The sequence below is a fragment of the Malania oleifera genome, chromosome 12, assembly GCF_029873635.1.
Source record: "Malania oleifera isolate guangnan ecotype guangnan chromosome 12, ASM2987363v1, whole genome shotgun sequence".
NCBI lineage: Eukaryota > Viridiplantae > Streptophyta > Magnoliopsida > Santalales > Ximeniaceae > Malania > Malania oleifera.
Window position 1 is genome coordinate 45,937,741 of NC_080428.1, and position 13,846 is coordinate 45,951,586.

A 13,846-nucleotide genomic window follows, 5' to 3' on the forward strand; every position below is an offset into this window, starting at 1 on the left:
TGGAAGTGCTCATGGGGGTGCCTATGGGTTTACTACTTTCCATATTGAATTTCTTAAGCATTATCTTTTATGTATTTGGATTGACTTATAAAAGTTTCATTCTTTGCTTGTTTGATTTGTAATCCTAGGAAGTAGTTCAATTCTCCCATCATGCTCATTTCAAATTTTTCTTGCATACATTTAGCAAATTCTTTACATAGATTATCATTTGTTGCACCAAAAATAATATCATCCGCATAAATTTGGATTATGAGTATATCATCTTTCTTAGATTTGATAAACAAAGTACCATCAACCTTACCTCCTTACCTTTAGAAAACCCTTTATCTAGTAGGAATCCACTAAGTCTCATCATAAACATGTTACCTATGCCTCTAGCAGTGTCCCCCTCAGTCGTGCCAAGCATATACACATGCGTCGAGTCGCTGCCACCGTGAGGTACCGGGTTGCTCCTTTGATTCTAATCTAGAGCAGGTGCGTTGTTTGGCAGTCCCCGACACTCCCTGGCTATATGGCCATATCTGCTGCACCTATAGCACACGATACCCATACCTAGGCATTCTCCCCAATGCCTTTTATTGCATCAAGAAGAGTGGGGGCATGATGAATCGCCCTATTTTCCTCGATCATTCCTTTCTGTCCTCTGTCTAGTAGTATCTCTATCTCTCCTTCAGGACCCCTATCTGACATTTGCATGGGGGCTAGGAGACATGGGTCTCTTCCTCTATTCTGGCGTCTCTCCACCTCTCTGCGGACTTGACTCTACAACAATGGCTTTATCCACCAGTTCTGTGAAGTATTGTACCTATAAACATGTCATATGCTCATGAATCCTATGATTTAGGCCCCTTTCAAATCATCTCACCTTTTGATATTCATCTGGAACCATGAAAGGTGCCAAGAGGGAAAGTTCCATGAACCTAGCAGCATACTGCTGAACTACGAGGTGCCCCTGATTCAAGTTGAAAAATTCCTCCGCTTTCGTATTCTTGGTGGTAGCGAGAAAATATCGATTGTAGAAGACCTGCTTGAAATGACCCTAGTTCATCACTATCGGTATTGCTCGCTGCTCTTCCAACAGCTTCACTACTTGCCACCACTATTCAATTTGAAGGTAAGAACTTTCTGCACCTTAGTGCAATTCAGCACTATCAATATCTTCTCCATCTCTTGCATCCAAGTCTTGGCCCTAACTGGGTTAGTGCCACCCTCAAAAGATGAGGGTTTCAGGCGAGTGAATTGGTCATTGTACAGCCCTGGTTCACTAGTGAGTAGCTCGATCCCCTGAAATCTCATCTCATCTCTTCCCTGACCTAAAGAGCTATACCTCACAACAGCTGAGAGGTTTCAATCTCATCTCCGCTAGAAGCTCCCAAATCGTTTCCTCCTTTATCATCCATGCCTTTACCTCTAGGATCCATCTTGGATATATAACAGAGGCAAGTTTAAAATTTCTACATCTTAAAATAACTGGAATAATCAAAAAATAGGTAACCAAAATAATATTTAAATCCTTAATTAAACATCCAACACCCAATTATCCACAATAGTTTCAATCTATCTGCTTGGAAACATCATCGTCGATAGATTTACTGTGGTTTTCTGAAACCGTAGACTGATTCAGAAAATTAGAGAAGTCTGTAAAGGGATTTCTGCCTCCAGGCTACGAAATAAAACTCAAATTCCTATCAATACCTTAATCTACCCGTTCCTATCCTCATCCAACTCAAACCTATATTTTGGTATTAATCCTCCTAAATTCTGCAGAATCTATAACCTAAAGCTCGGATACCACTTGTAATGCCCCGCACCCACTAAGTGGGGCACAGGGTGTTATGAGACCAATCACACGTCTCTGATACTATTCATGCAGCAGAACTAATTAAAAAACATCAAATAAAATACTAGAGCACTATATACATACATTCAAACTCATAAAGAAGCATAACCAAATTCTCCATATTACATAACCATAAAAGAAATTAAACATAAAACTTCTTTACTTATATATTTTCTTTAAACTTTCACAAAACTAAACCCCACCCGGAGCTTTCTAAGCTCGATCACCTGAAGGACATGAAAAGAATAATAAATCGCCAGGGTGAGACACCTCTCAGTAAGGAAGGAAAAGTTATTACAGTTTGTGACAGAGAGTTTAGTACATACAAAAATAATCATCTATTATTTAATATCATTAACACCAAAGAATCTGCATCATCAATTACATCACTGACATCTGATAACATACACACCACATAAATATTTTTAGTGATAATTCCCGAAAATAAGGAAGTTTACCTACCCATACAAATAGCTTCCCTCTGCTCTAACACTAATGCTAGGGAACTCACCTTACTCAGTAAGCCCTCGGTTTATGTATCAAGGCAAAGTCTCCGAGAATAGGAGCTTCCCTCTACTTTGGTACCCATAGAAAATTACTAGGGCATTCGCCATTTTGAACAAGCCCTCGGGTGGAAAATTCTACTTTACCATAAATACTTATATAATTATAGTTACACGCTTCCAATGCCATCATTTCACAAAGACTCACATATACACACACATATCACAACCCATCCACACAGAATATACACATACTTTATGCACACCCACACAGGGTCCACATCCAAACAAAAAATACATTCCACTCAGGATTCACATCCACACAGGAATATCGTCCACACATGACTCACAACCACATAGTTTACTACACAAACTTCCCAACAACACAGGTTACAAATTCACACACACGCCCTCATTCATAGTAAATCGATAAAACAAACTCTTCATTCCACTGCCAATGTTTTACCCCTCAATCTAAATGTCCATATAACAACCTCCTCATACCACTGCCAAAGTTATATGGTGATTTATATCAGGTACGATATGAAGACCTCCTCATACCACTGCCAACACTATATCGTTGATTTACATGAACCATAAAACAATATGCATCCATGACATAACTAATCATCCAAGCACATCAATGCATTCACCACAGCATACACAAGCAAACAGTATTCAAAATCATACAGTATTCACAACCGAGTAGAAATTACCACCCAAATACTAACCACAAGCGAACAAATATCATAATTATGCTCTCCTTGCAACCATTTAATTACGAAAGTTATTTTCGTACCACACGGTTTTTTCCAAAGATGATATATATTCAAAACCATTATTTTCTAAATGCAAAACTGTTCAGATAATTCATACCTATATATATTTTTGTACACTCAAATTTAATCGGTTTAAAATTAATGAAAAGTTGCTATAACATTTTCCCCTTACCTACTCCTCGAGATTCAACCTAAACCGAACTGAAAACAAGACCCTGCATTCCAAAAATCTTAACTTATTTAGTTTAACCCTAGGATATTTATCATTTATCATCTCCTAGGCCCACACACTCCTAATACTTAATTTAATATTAAAAATACCCTACTTACCCTAGTTTTGGAATGGTGCCCCCGTACTCCAAATTGAAAATTTGCTCTGCCTATGTTGCAAAGAATCTTCCTAGTGACCTCGTAGTGGTTCCTGATCGTCAATCCGAGCTGAATTGGGTACGAAATCAAAAAGAGAAGGTGAGGGAGCCGTAGATTGAGAGAGAGTGGTATGAGGAGAGAGAAATTCTCGCTTAAAATGAAAGCTTTCCTATTTATAGGCAAAGCTTCGTCAATAAGACACGTGGATTCGTCGATGAACCCAAGATGAATGTTCATCAACGAAACTGTGAGTTGGTCGACGAATTTTAGAAATACCCAAAACCTCTCTCAGTAAATATTCGTCAATGAGATATATATACTCGTCGACGAGAAGATCAACTTCATCAACGAGTCCCTGCTTGATACCCTTTTAAATTCATTTCCCTTTCTTTTATTTTCCCTTTTTCCTTTTAATTATTTTCTTTTATTTTTTTGAGTTCAGGTTACTACATTCTCCCCTCTTTAAAAGAATTTCGTCCTTGAAATTCATTAATTTATCATTTTCACAACTTAAAAGCTTAATAACCACATTCACACAGTTTAATCAATTCTAACATGTAAACAATCGCATGACCCAGAGTTAAATAAAACTTATTACTTATCTCATCATAAATACGTTACTTGCGCCTCTAGAAGTTTCCCCCTCAGTCATGCCAAGCATATACACACGCGTCGAGCCGCCACCACCGCAAGGTACCAGGTTGCCCCTCCAATTCTGATTTAGAGCAGGTGTGTTGTTCGGCGGTCCCCGACACCCCCGGGCTATATGGCCATATCAGCCGCACCTGTAGCACATGATACCCATACCCCGACATTCTCCCCAATGCCTTTGATTGCATCTAGAACAATGAGGGCGTGATGAATCGCCCTGTTGTCCTCGATCATTCCTTTCTGACCTCTATCTAGCAGTATCTCTATCTCCCCTACAGACCCCAGTCTAACATTTGCATGGGAGCTAGGAGACACGGGTCTCTTCCTCCGTTCTGAAGCCTCTCCACCTCTCTGCGAACTTGACTCTGCAATGGTGGCTTTATCCACCAATTCTGTGAAGTCTTGTATTTGCAAACATGTCATATGCTCATGAATCCTCTGATTTAGCCCCTTTTCAAACCATCTCGCCTTTTTAACATTCATCTGGAACCATGAAAGGTGCAAAACGGGAAATTTCCAGGAACCTAGCAGCATATTGTTGAACTGTGAGGTGCCCCTAAGTCAAGTTGAAAAATTCCTCCGCTTTCAAATTCCTAATGGTAGTGGGAAAATATAGATCGTAGAAGTCCTACTTGAAACGAACCCAGCTTATTGATACCGGTACTGCTTGCTACTCTTCCAATAGCTTCACTTCTTGCCACCACCATTCAGCTTCTTCAATCAGTTTGAAGGTGGTGAAAAGAAATTTTTGCTCCTTAGCGCAATTCGGCACTATCAATATCTTCTCCATCTCTTGCATCCAAGTCTTGGCCCTTATTGGGTCAATGCCACCGCAAAAGATGAGGGTTTCAGATGAGTGAATTGGTCAATCGTACAACTCTGGCTCACTAGTGGGTAGCTTGATCCCCCAAAATTTTGTCTCATCTCTTCCTTGACCTGACGAGCTATACCTTGCAACAATCAAGAGATTTCAATCTCATCTTCGCTGGAAGCTCCCAACTCGTTTCCTTCTTCATCATCCACGCCTTTACCTCTAAGATCCATCCTGGATATATAACAGACGCAAGTTTAAAATTTCTACATCTTAACATGACTGACATAATCATAAAACAAGTAGCCAAATTAATATTCAAATCCTTAATTAAACATCCAACACCCAATTATCCACAATCATCTTAAACTTCAAATTCAAATTCCAAGTTTCAGTCTCTCTGCTTTGAAACATCACCGTCGATGGATTTACCGTAATTTTCTGAAACCGTCGACTTATTCAGAAAGTCACAGAAGTCTGTCAGGGGATTTCTGCCTCTAGGCTACGAAACAAAACTCAAATTCCTATCAATACCTTAATCTACACGTTCCTATCCTCATCCAACTCAAACCTATACTCTAGTATTAATTCTTCTAAAGTCTGTAGAATCTATAACTTAAAGCTCTGATACCACTTGTAACGCCCCGCACCTGCCAAGTGGGGCCCAAGGTGTTATGAGACCGATCACATGTCTTTGATACTATTCACACAGCAGAACTAACTAAACAACCACAAATAAAATACCATAGTACTATATACATACATTCAAACTCATAAAGAAGCATAACCAAATTCTCCATATTACATAACCATAAAAGAAATTAAACATTAAACTTTACTTATATATGTTCTTTAACCTTTCACAAAACAAAACCCCGCCCTAGAGCTTTCTAAGCTCGATCACCTGAAGGACCTGAAAAGAATAATAAATCGTTGGGGTGAGACACCTCTTAGTAAGGAAGAAAAAGCTATAACAATGTGTGGTAGAGACTTTAGTACATACAAAAATAATTACCTATTATTTAATATCATTAGCACCAAAGAATCCACATCATCAATTACATCACTGACATCTGATAACATACACACTTCATAAATATTTTTAGTGATAATTCCTGAGAATAAGGAAGTTTACCCGCCTATACAAGTAGCTTCCCTCTACTCTAACACTAATGTTAGGGCACTCACCTTACTGAGTAAGCCCTCGGGTTATGTATCCATGCAAAGTCTCTGAGAATAAGGAAGATTCCCCATCCATACAAGTAGCTTCCTTCTACTCTAATACCCACAAAAAATTACCAAGGCACTCGCCTTTCTCAGCAAGCCCTCGGGTGGAAAATTCTACTTTACCATAAATACTTATGTAATTATAGTTAAACGCTTCCAATGACATCATTTCACAAAGAAACACGTAAACACACATATCACAACCCATCCACATAGGATATACTTATATTTTATGCACACCCACACAGGGTCCATATCCACACAGGACTCACATCCACACAAAAATATCGTCCACACAGGACTCATAACCACACAAGTTACTACACAAGCTTCCCAACGACACAGGTTACAAATCAACACACACACCCTCATTCATAGTAAATCGGTAAAACAAACTTCTCATTCCACTACCAATGTTTTACCCCCTTAATATAAATGCCCATATAATGACCTCCTCATATCACTGCCAACGTTATATAGCGATTTATATCAGGTACGAAATAATGACCTCCTCATACCACTGCCAACGCTATATCACAATTTACTTGAACTGTAAAACAACACACTTCCATGACATAACCAATCATCCAAGCACATCAATGCATTCAACGGTATACACAATCAAACAGTATTCACAATCGTACAGTATTCACAACCGAGCAGAGATTACCACCCAAATAGTAACCACAAGCGAACAATAATCATAATCATGCCATACTCACAACCATTTAATTACGAAAGTTATTTTCATACCACATGGTTTTTCCCAAATATGAAATATATTCAAAACCATTATTTTCCAAATGCCTAACTGTTCAGATAATGCATACCTAATATATATATTTGTATACTCGAATTTAACCGGTTTAAAATTAATGGAAGGCTGCTATAACGTTTTCCCCTTACCTGCTCCTCGAGATTCTGCCTAAACCGACCTAAAAACGAGACCCTGTATTCCAAAAATTCTAACTTAATTAGTTTAACCCTAGGATATATATCACTTATCATCTCCTAGGCCCACACACTCCCAATAATTAATTTAATATTAAAAATACCCTACTTACCCTAGTATTGGAGTGGTGCCCAAATACTCCAAATTGAAAATTTGCTCCGCCTATGTTGCAGAGAATCTTCCCAGGGACTTCATAATGGTTTCTGATCATCAATTCGAGCTGAATTGGGTCTAAAATCAAAGAGAAAAGGTGAGGGAGTCGTAGGTTGAGACAGAGAGTGGCGTGAGAGATAATTTCTCACTTAAAATGAAATGAAATCGTGAGTTCATCGACAAATTTCAGAAATACCCAAAACCTCTCTCAATAAATCTTCATCGACGAGACACATATACTCGTTGATGAAACCCAGATGATCGTTCATCGACGAGAAGATCAACTTCGTCGACGAGTCCCTGCTTCATACCCTTTTAAATTCCTTTCCCTTTTTTTATTTTCCCTTTTTCCTATTATTTATTTTCTTTTATTTTTCTAATTTAGGGTTATTACAAGACACCTCATGGTGGTCACTAGAGGGGCATCACCCAAGCGCAGGTTTATTCTATGACTCCAGGTGATGCCGAGCACGCAAGAGATGTGGTTACAGGTAACATTTATGTGTGTTCAAATAAATTTGTTGTGCTATTTGATTCTGGTGCGACGCACTCTTTTGTGTCTTAAAGATTTATTAAATTGTGCGGGGTAGAAAAACAGTCATTAGATGTCGAGTTAGGTGTGGTCACACTGGCAGGGGCGATTATTATATGCAGTAAAGTTATTAGAGACTGCCCAGTGGAGATTCAGGGGAGAAGGTTGCCTGCTAGTCTAGTCATCTTTGATATGCATGGATTTCATATTATTTTGGGAATGGATTAGCTAGCTTCCAACTATGCGAGTATCGACTGCCACGGAAAGGAGATAGTATTCAAACCCCCAAGGGAGCAAGAATTTAAATTCATCGGGTCGTATGTGCGCTCTGCACCACAGATCCTTTCAGGGATTCAGGCAAAGAGATTATTTCTGGAGGGTTGCTAGGGGTACCTGGCATGTGTAAAAGAAACACAAAATGAAGGAGTGAAGCTAGAGGATATCCCAGTGATAAGGGAGTTCTCAGATGTGTTTCCTGAGGATTTACCGAGATTGCCACCGGATCATGAAGTGGAATTCGCCATTGATTTAACTCCAGGGAGAGCACTGATTTCCAAGGCTCCATACCGAAGGGCTCCAGGTGAATTAAAGGAGCTAAAGGAGCAGCTACAGGAACTTCTTGACAAGGGGTTCATCATATTGAACGTGCGACCCTAGGGAGGGTTGGTATTGTTCGTAAAGAAGAAGGATGGGTTAATGAGGATGTGCATCGACTATAGGGAAATTAATAAGTGACAATGAAGAACAAGTACTCATTACCTCGTATAGACGATCTGTTTGACCATCTAAAGGGCACTCAGGTTTTCTCTAAGATTGATCTACGATCCGGGTATCATCAGTTGAAGGTGAAATCAGAGGATGTATTGAAGACAGCTTTCCAAACTCGATATGGCCATTATGAATTTTTGGTTATGTCGTTCGATTTGACGAATGTGCCAGTATAATTTATAGACTTGATGAACAAGGTGTTCCACGAGTACTTAGATCGGTTCATGGCAGTGTTCATCGATAACATCCTAGTTTATTCAAAGAGTCCTGCAGAGCATGAAGCTCATCTAAGGCTGGTACTTCAGGTACTCAAAGAGAAAAGGTTATTTTCTAAATTCAAGAAATGCGAGTTCTGGCTGGAACAGGTTACATTTCTGGGACATGTAGTGTCCAAGGAGGGGGTTTCAGTGGACCCAAGCAAAGTAAAGGCGGTAGTTTATTAGGCGAGACCAAAGAACATGCATGAAATTAGAAGTTTCTTAGGTCCTGCAGAGTACTATCTCCGGTTTGTCAAAGGTTTCTCTAGATTGTCAGGTCCTCTAACGCAACATATGAGGAAGAACAGTAAGTTTGAGTAGACTAGGGAATACGAGCAGAGCTTTTAGGAATTGAAGCAACAGTTAGTCATAGCCCTAATGTTGACTATTCTAACAAGGGATGGTGGTTACGTGATCTACAGTGATGCGTCCCAGAAGGGACTTGGGTGTGTTCTGATGCAACAAGGAAAAGTTATTGCATATTCTTCTTACCAACTTAAGGAGTACGAGAAGAACTATCCTACGCACAGCTTGGAGCTGGTAGCAGTGGTGTTTGCACTAAAGATCTGGCGACACTACCTATACTGTGAAAGTGCGAGATCTTTACTAATCATAAGAGTCTCAAATACTTTTTCACCCAGAAATAGTTGAACATGAGGCAATGCAAGTGGCTTGAATTGATAAAGGACTTTTTCTGTACCATTAGTTACCACCAAGGAAAATCTAATATGGTAGCCGATGCTTTGAGTCGTAAGTCGGTGGGTGCGTCAGCTTCAGTAATTGTTGTACAGCATCATATCAGAATGGACCTAGAGAGCTTGGGGTAGAATTAGTGGACAGGGACCCACAGGCACTCATGGATAGTTTGATTATTCAATTAACCTTATCGGAGAAAATTAAAGCTGCTCAAATGAGAGACGCAGAGTTGATAGAAATTGTGGAGAAAGTATGGAGTGAGCCACAGATAGAATTCAATGTTTTTGAGAATGGAGTTTTCATATTTCAATGAGGTTGTGTGTGCCTGATGATGCGGAGATTGAGAGGGCAATTCTGGAGGAAACTCATCACTCTCTCTATATTATTCATCCAGGAAGCACGAAGATGTATAAAGATCTACAAGAATCGTTCTGGTGGAGTAACATGAAGAGGGATATTTCCAAATTTGTAAAGCAGTGCCTAACATGTTAGTAGGTTAAAGCAGAACACCAAAGGCCAGTGGGACCACTTCAACCACTTGACATCCCTAAGTGGAAGTGGGAGCATATCTCGATGGACTTTGTATCAGGGTTGCCTTCGGCGGTGCATGGGCAAAATGTTATCCGGGTTATTGTGGATCGACTAACGAAGACTACACACTTCATTCTGATCAGAGTCAGTTACTCTATGGATAGGCTAGTAGAGCTTTATGTACAAGAGATAGTACGGCTTCGTGGCATTCTAGTTTCTATAGTTTCAGATCGGGATCCACAATTCACCTCTACTTTCTGGAAGATTTTGTAGGATGCCTTGGGATCTCAACTCACCTTCAATACCGCATTTCACCTGCAGATGGATGGGCAGTCTGAGAGGACCCTTCATATTCTGGAGGATATGCTATGGGCGTGTGTACTGGATTTCGGTGGTAGTTGGATTAGATATCTTCCATTAGTTGAGTTCACATATAATTACAGTTATCAGGATAGTATCGAGATGGCACCATATGAGACTTTGTATGGTCACCTGTTCTGATCTTCGTTGTACTGGGATAAGGTAGGTGAGCGGCAGATTTTGGGGCCGAAATTAGTTTAGTAGACCTTTGCAAAGGTCGAGCTTATTAGGGAGAGGATAAAAGCATCACGAAGTTGGCAGAAGAGTTATACAGATACTCGCCGATGGGAGCTAGAGTTCAAGGTTAGGGATATGATATTTTTTAGGATTGCTCCAATGAAGGGAGTGATGAGGCTTGGAAAGAAAGGCAAGCTGAGCCCTCGATACATTAGGCCATTTGAGATCCTAGAAAGGATTGGTCTAGTTATCTATCGAGTGGCGTTACCCCCACTATTGTCTAGAGTTCATAACATCTTCCACGTATCAATGCTGAGGAAGTACGTGTCAGATTCTTCACACATGATAAGCTATGAACCTTTAGAGATCGAGGATGTTTTGGCTTATGAGGAGGTACTAGTTTTGATTCTGGATCAAAAAATACAGGAACTGCGTACTAAGGAAATACCATTAGTGAAAGTGCTATGGCGGAATCATGCAGTAGAGGAGGCTTCTTGGGAGTTAGAGACAAAAATACGTCAGAAATACCTATGGCTTTTTAGAGAGGATTAATGTTGAAAGACTAGTACGGTTACATAGGTAAGTGGTAATTTTATTTGTTGGTCATGTAAGGTAAGTGTGTTAGTTTATTAGTTGTTTAAAGTTTTAGTATAGGGATGGTCTCTAGGAGAGTTTTGTATGGTATTGTAACCTCTCGAGACATATGTATAACCACGGTATTCCTCCACCATAAGTGAGGGTAGTTAATAAATTTTGGACGGGGCCGCCATGTGGGTGGCTACCGACTCTTCTGTAAAGAGGGGTCACGAGTCAGGATGTATTCAGCAACAATTAGCAAATCTCAATGATGAAATTCTTATAAGGAGGGGAGATTGTAGGAACCCAAACCCGGAAAATAAAAGAAAATATGTATAAAAGGGAGAAATAAGGAAAAATAAAGGAAAATAAATGAAAAGGAAGGAGTTGCGTTTGGTAGGGCCAAAATCGTTGACGGTTTCAGAAAGCAAGAGAAAAACCGTCGCAAATTTTGGGTCAATTGGACGAGTCAACCATAAAACCGTAAACGGTTTTGTGGATGTAGAGAAAATCATTGACAGTTTTCTCTTAGGCTACCTACCTAAAAGTTGAGGTGTAATCCCAAGAGAGGCATGAATTGGGTTATTAAAATTTTCTTTTAATACCTTTTATAAATTCTTAAACCACTTGTAAATTTAACAATCACACAACATAGGCTTATTTACTTATTCAATCCACAAACCAAAAAACCAATCAACTTTTAAAGTTAACAGCCAAAGATACCAAACCAGGATATAGTATGCAATTCTTTCGCAATTTTAGCTTTTGCAAGAATTCAAGATATTTTCTTGTTCGTAGCCCTGTGAATATATGTAAGCCCTATATTGATGAATTTGATTTCTCAATATGATGCACAATATGAAATCCAACACCCCATCCAAGAACTTGGACTTTAAATAAACTTTCAGTTAATGAGTCTTGGGAGTTAACCAATCAACGTACTCTCTCATAGTTTCCGCAATTTGTATTGATCAACCAATATACTTCCTTTCAGCTTCCGCAAATCCCAAAATCAAATTAATCGTTAGTTTATTTAATATCCAATCCATGCAGTCTATATGATCAAAAATTAAATTCAACCACGTAGTTAATATATGCTGAAAAGTAAAGAAAGTAAGGAAAGACAGTGACACCACGTTTTTTACGAAGTTCAACTTATCCCCAACCTACATCCTCGCCTTAGGCCAATGCCACCTAAGAATTCAACTATACCATTCCTTTCCAAGTGGAACAAATCATTTCAAGTGATACTCCACACTCATTCACTCCTTAAATAGGCTAGAGCAACGCCTCTCCAAGCAATACCCCACGCTCAGTCACTCCTTCAATAGGTTAGAGTAAAGCCTCTCCAAACGACACCTCACGCTCGGTCTAACGATCCAACAACCTGGAATCATCAATACACTACAAGAATACAAGAAATAATCCTTTCGTATAATAACACTCTCAGAAGAGCAGATTAGTACAATTTCAAACACTATATACTTCAATATTCAAATATCAAATTGAAATAGATTGAAGCTCGAGGAAATTTATCACCAGGATCTTCTCTAGATGAGAATTAGCAACTCAGAAGTATAGAGATCAAAAAAGATTGCTTCAACACTTTAGAATTCTCAGCAAATTAGTTGTGCAAGAGTGAGAGCAAGAGAGACCTTTTAGAGACCAAGATGGCTTTCAACTTATGAATAGATTTTTTTCAATTTCTTGGTAGGTTTAATTTGCCAAAAACATGTATTTAAAGGCTTTCAAAAGTAATTTCGTGTTGCCCAATATTACTTGGAGTATCTCGTAAGTTTTCATAAATTTTAGGGCACAAGAAACCATTCTTTGAATTTTAAATATTTTAAAAAAAAAAAATTAGTCGTTAACAGTGTTCAGTAGACTGAAATGTTAGGTTAAATCTTCTGAAGTACATTAAAACACTAAAAATTTTAGTTTGGACACAGGGTTAGATGACTGAACAGAGGGTTTAGTCTTCTGAGGGTGTACTGCCTCTTCTGTATTCCTTCAGGAAAATCTTCAACAGACTGAACTTATTCTTCAGTAGGCTGAAGTGAAATTTCAGTCTTCTAAGGCAACTCTTCAGTCTTCTAGCAGTGTACCTCAGTTATCTGGGAAGACCATTTTCTGGCTTTTCAATTTTGTTTTCAAAAGTTCTTTTTACTCTCTTGCTTTGATTACTTATAAAACATTTTCCGGAGTTTGAAATAAGATCTCTATGTTCATAATTACCCCTAAAGAGCTTTCAACATATTTCCATAAGATATTTAAACATGAAATACTTACATCAATGTTCCTAAAGCCTAAAACTCTAGTCTTCAAGTCTTCCATGATATATTTGCTTTGTGTCCTCTTTGACTTGAGCTTTGAGTCATCTTTTAAGTTTCCACGTTCTCTTGATCTTTCTGGTATTGCTTGAGCTTCTTTTGATGTCTTTGAATATGTAGCTTTAGAATCCCAAGTAAGCTTTGTACTTTTCATTTGCATTTCTTTAGTTTGAACTTGGTTTATAAGTAATCCTAAAACATCATCACTTAAACACACATATATTAAGTTCCTCTGATTTGTTATCATCAAAACATGATTTTAAGCCTTCTAAGGCCAACAATCTCCCCCTTTTTTGTGATGACAAATAAGGAGTAAAAAATTGAGTAAGCCTTA

At 38.8% G+C, this 13,846-nt stretch overlaps 1 protein-coding gene across 1 annotated transcript; it reads left to right on the forward strand.

Annotated features, from left to right (window-relative positions):
* Positions 1-7,733: 7,733 nt before the first annotated feature.
* LOC131143903 (uncharacterized) lies at positions 7,734-8,474 on the forward strand. Its single transcript, XM_058092262.1, has 3 exons — positions 7,734-7,776; positions 7,876-7,997; positions 8,205-8,474. The coding sequence occupies exons 1-3, from the start codon at positions 7,734-7,736 to the stop codon at positions 8,472-8,474; spliced, it is 435 nt and encodes a 144-aa protein (XP_057948245.1).
* The last annotated feature ends 5,372 nt before the right edge of the window (positions 8,475-13,846 follow it).

Bases quoted from the DNA above. Each gene is read 5' to 3' on its own strand.
- LOC131143903 (XM_058092262.1), top strand. From the start codon at position 7,734: ATGACTCCAGGTGATGCCGAGCACGCAAGAGATGTGGTTACAG. The intron at 7,777-7,875 runs GTAACATTTATG...TGTGCGGGGTAG, and splicing joins CGCAAGAGATGTGGTTACAG to AAAAACAGTCATTAGATGTC. The intron at 7,998-8,204 runs GTCATCTTTGAT...GAGGGTTGCTAG, and splicing joins GAAGGTTGCCTGCTAGTCTA to GGGTACCTGGCATGTGTAAA.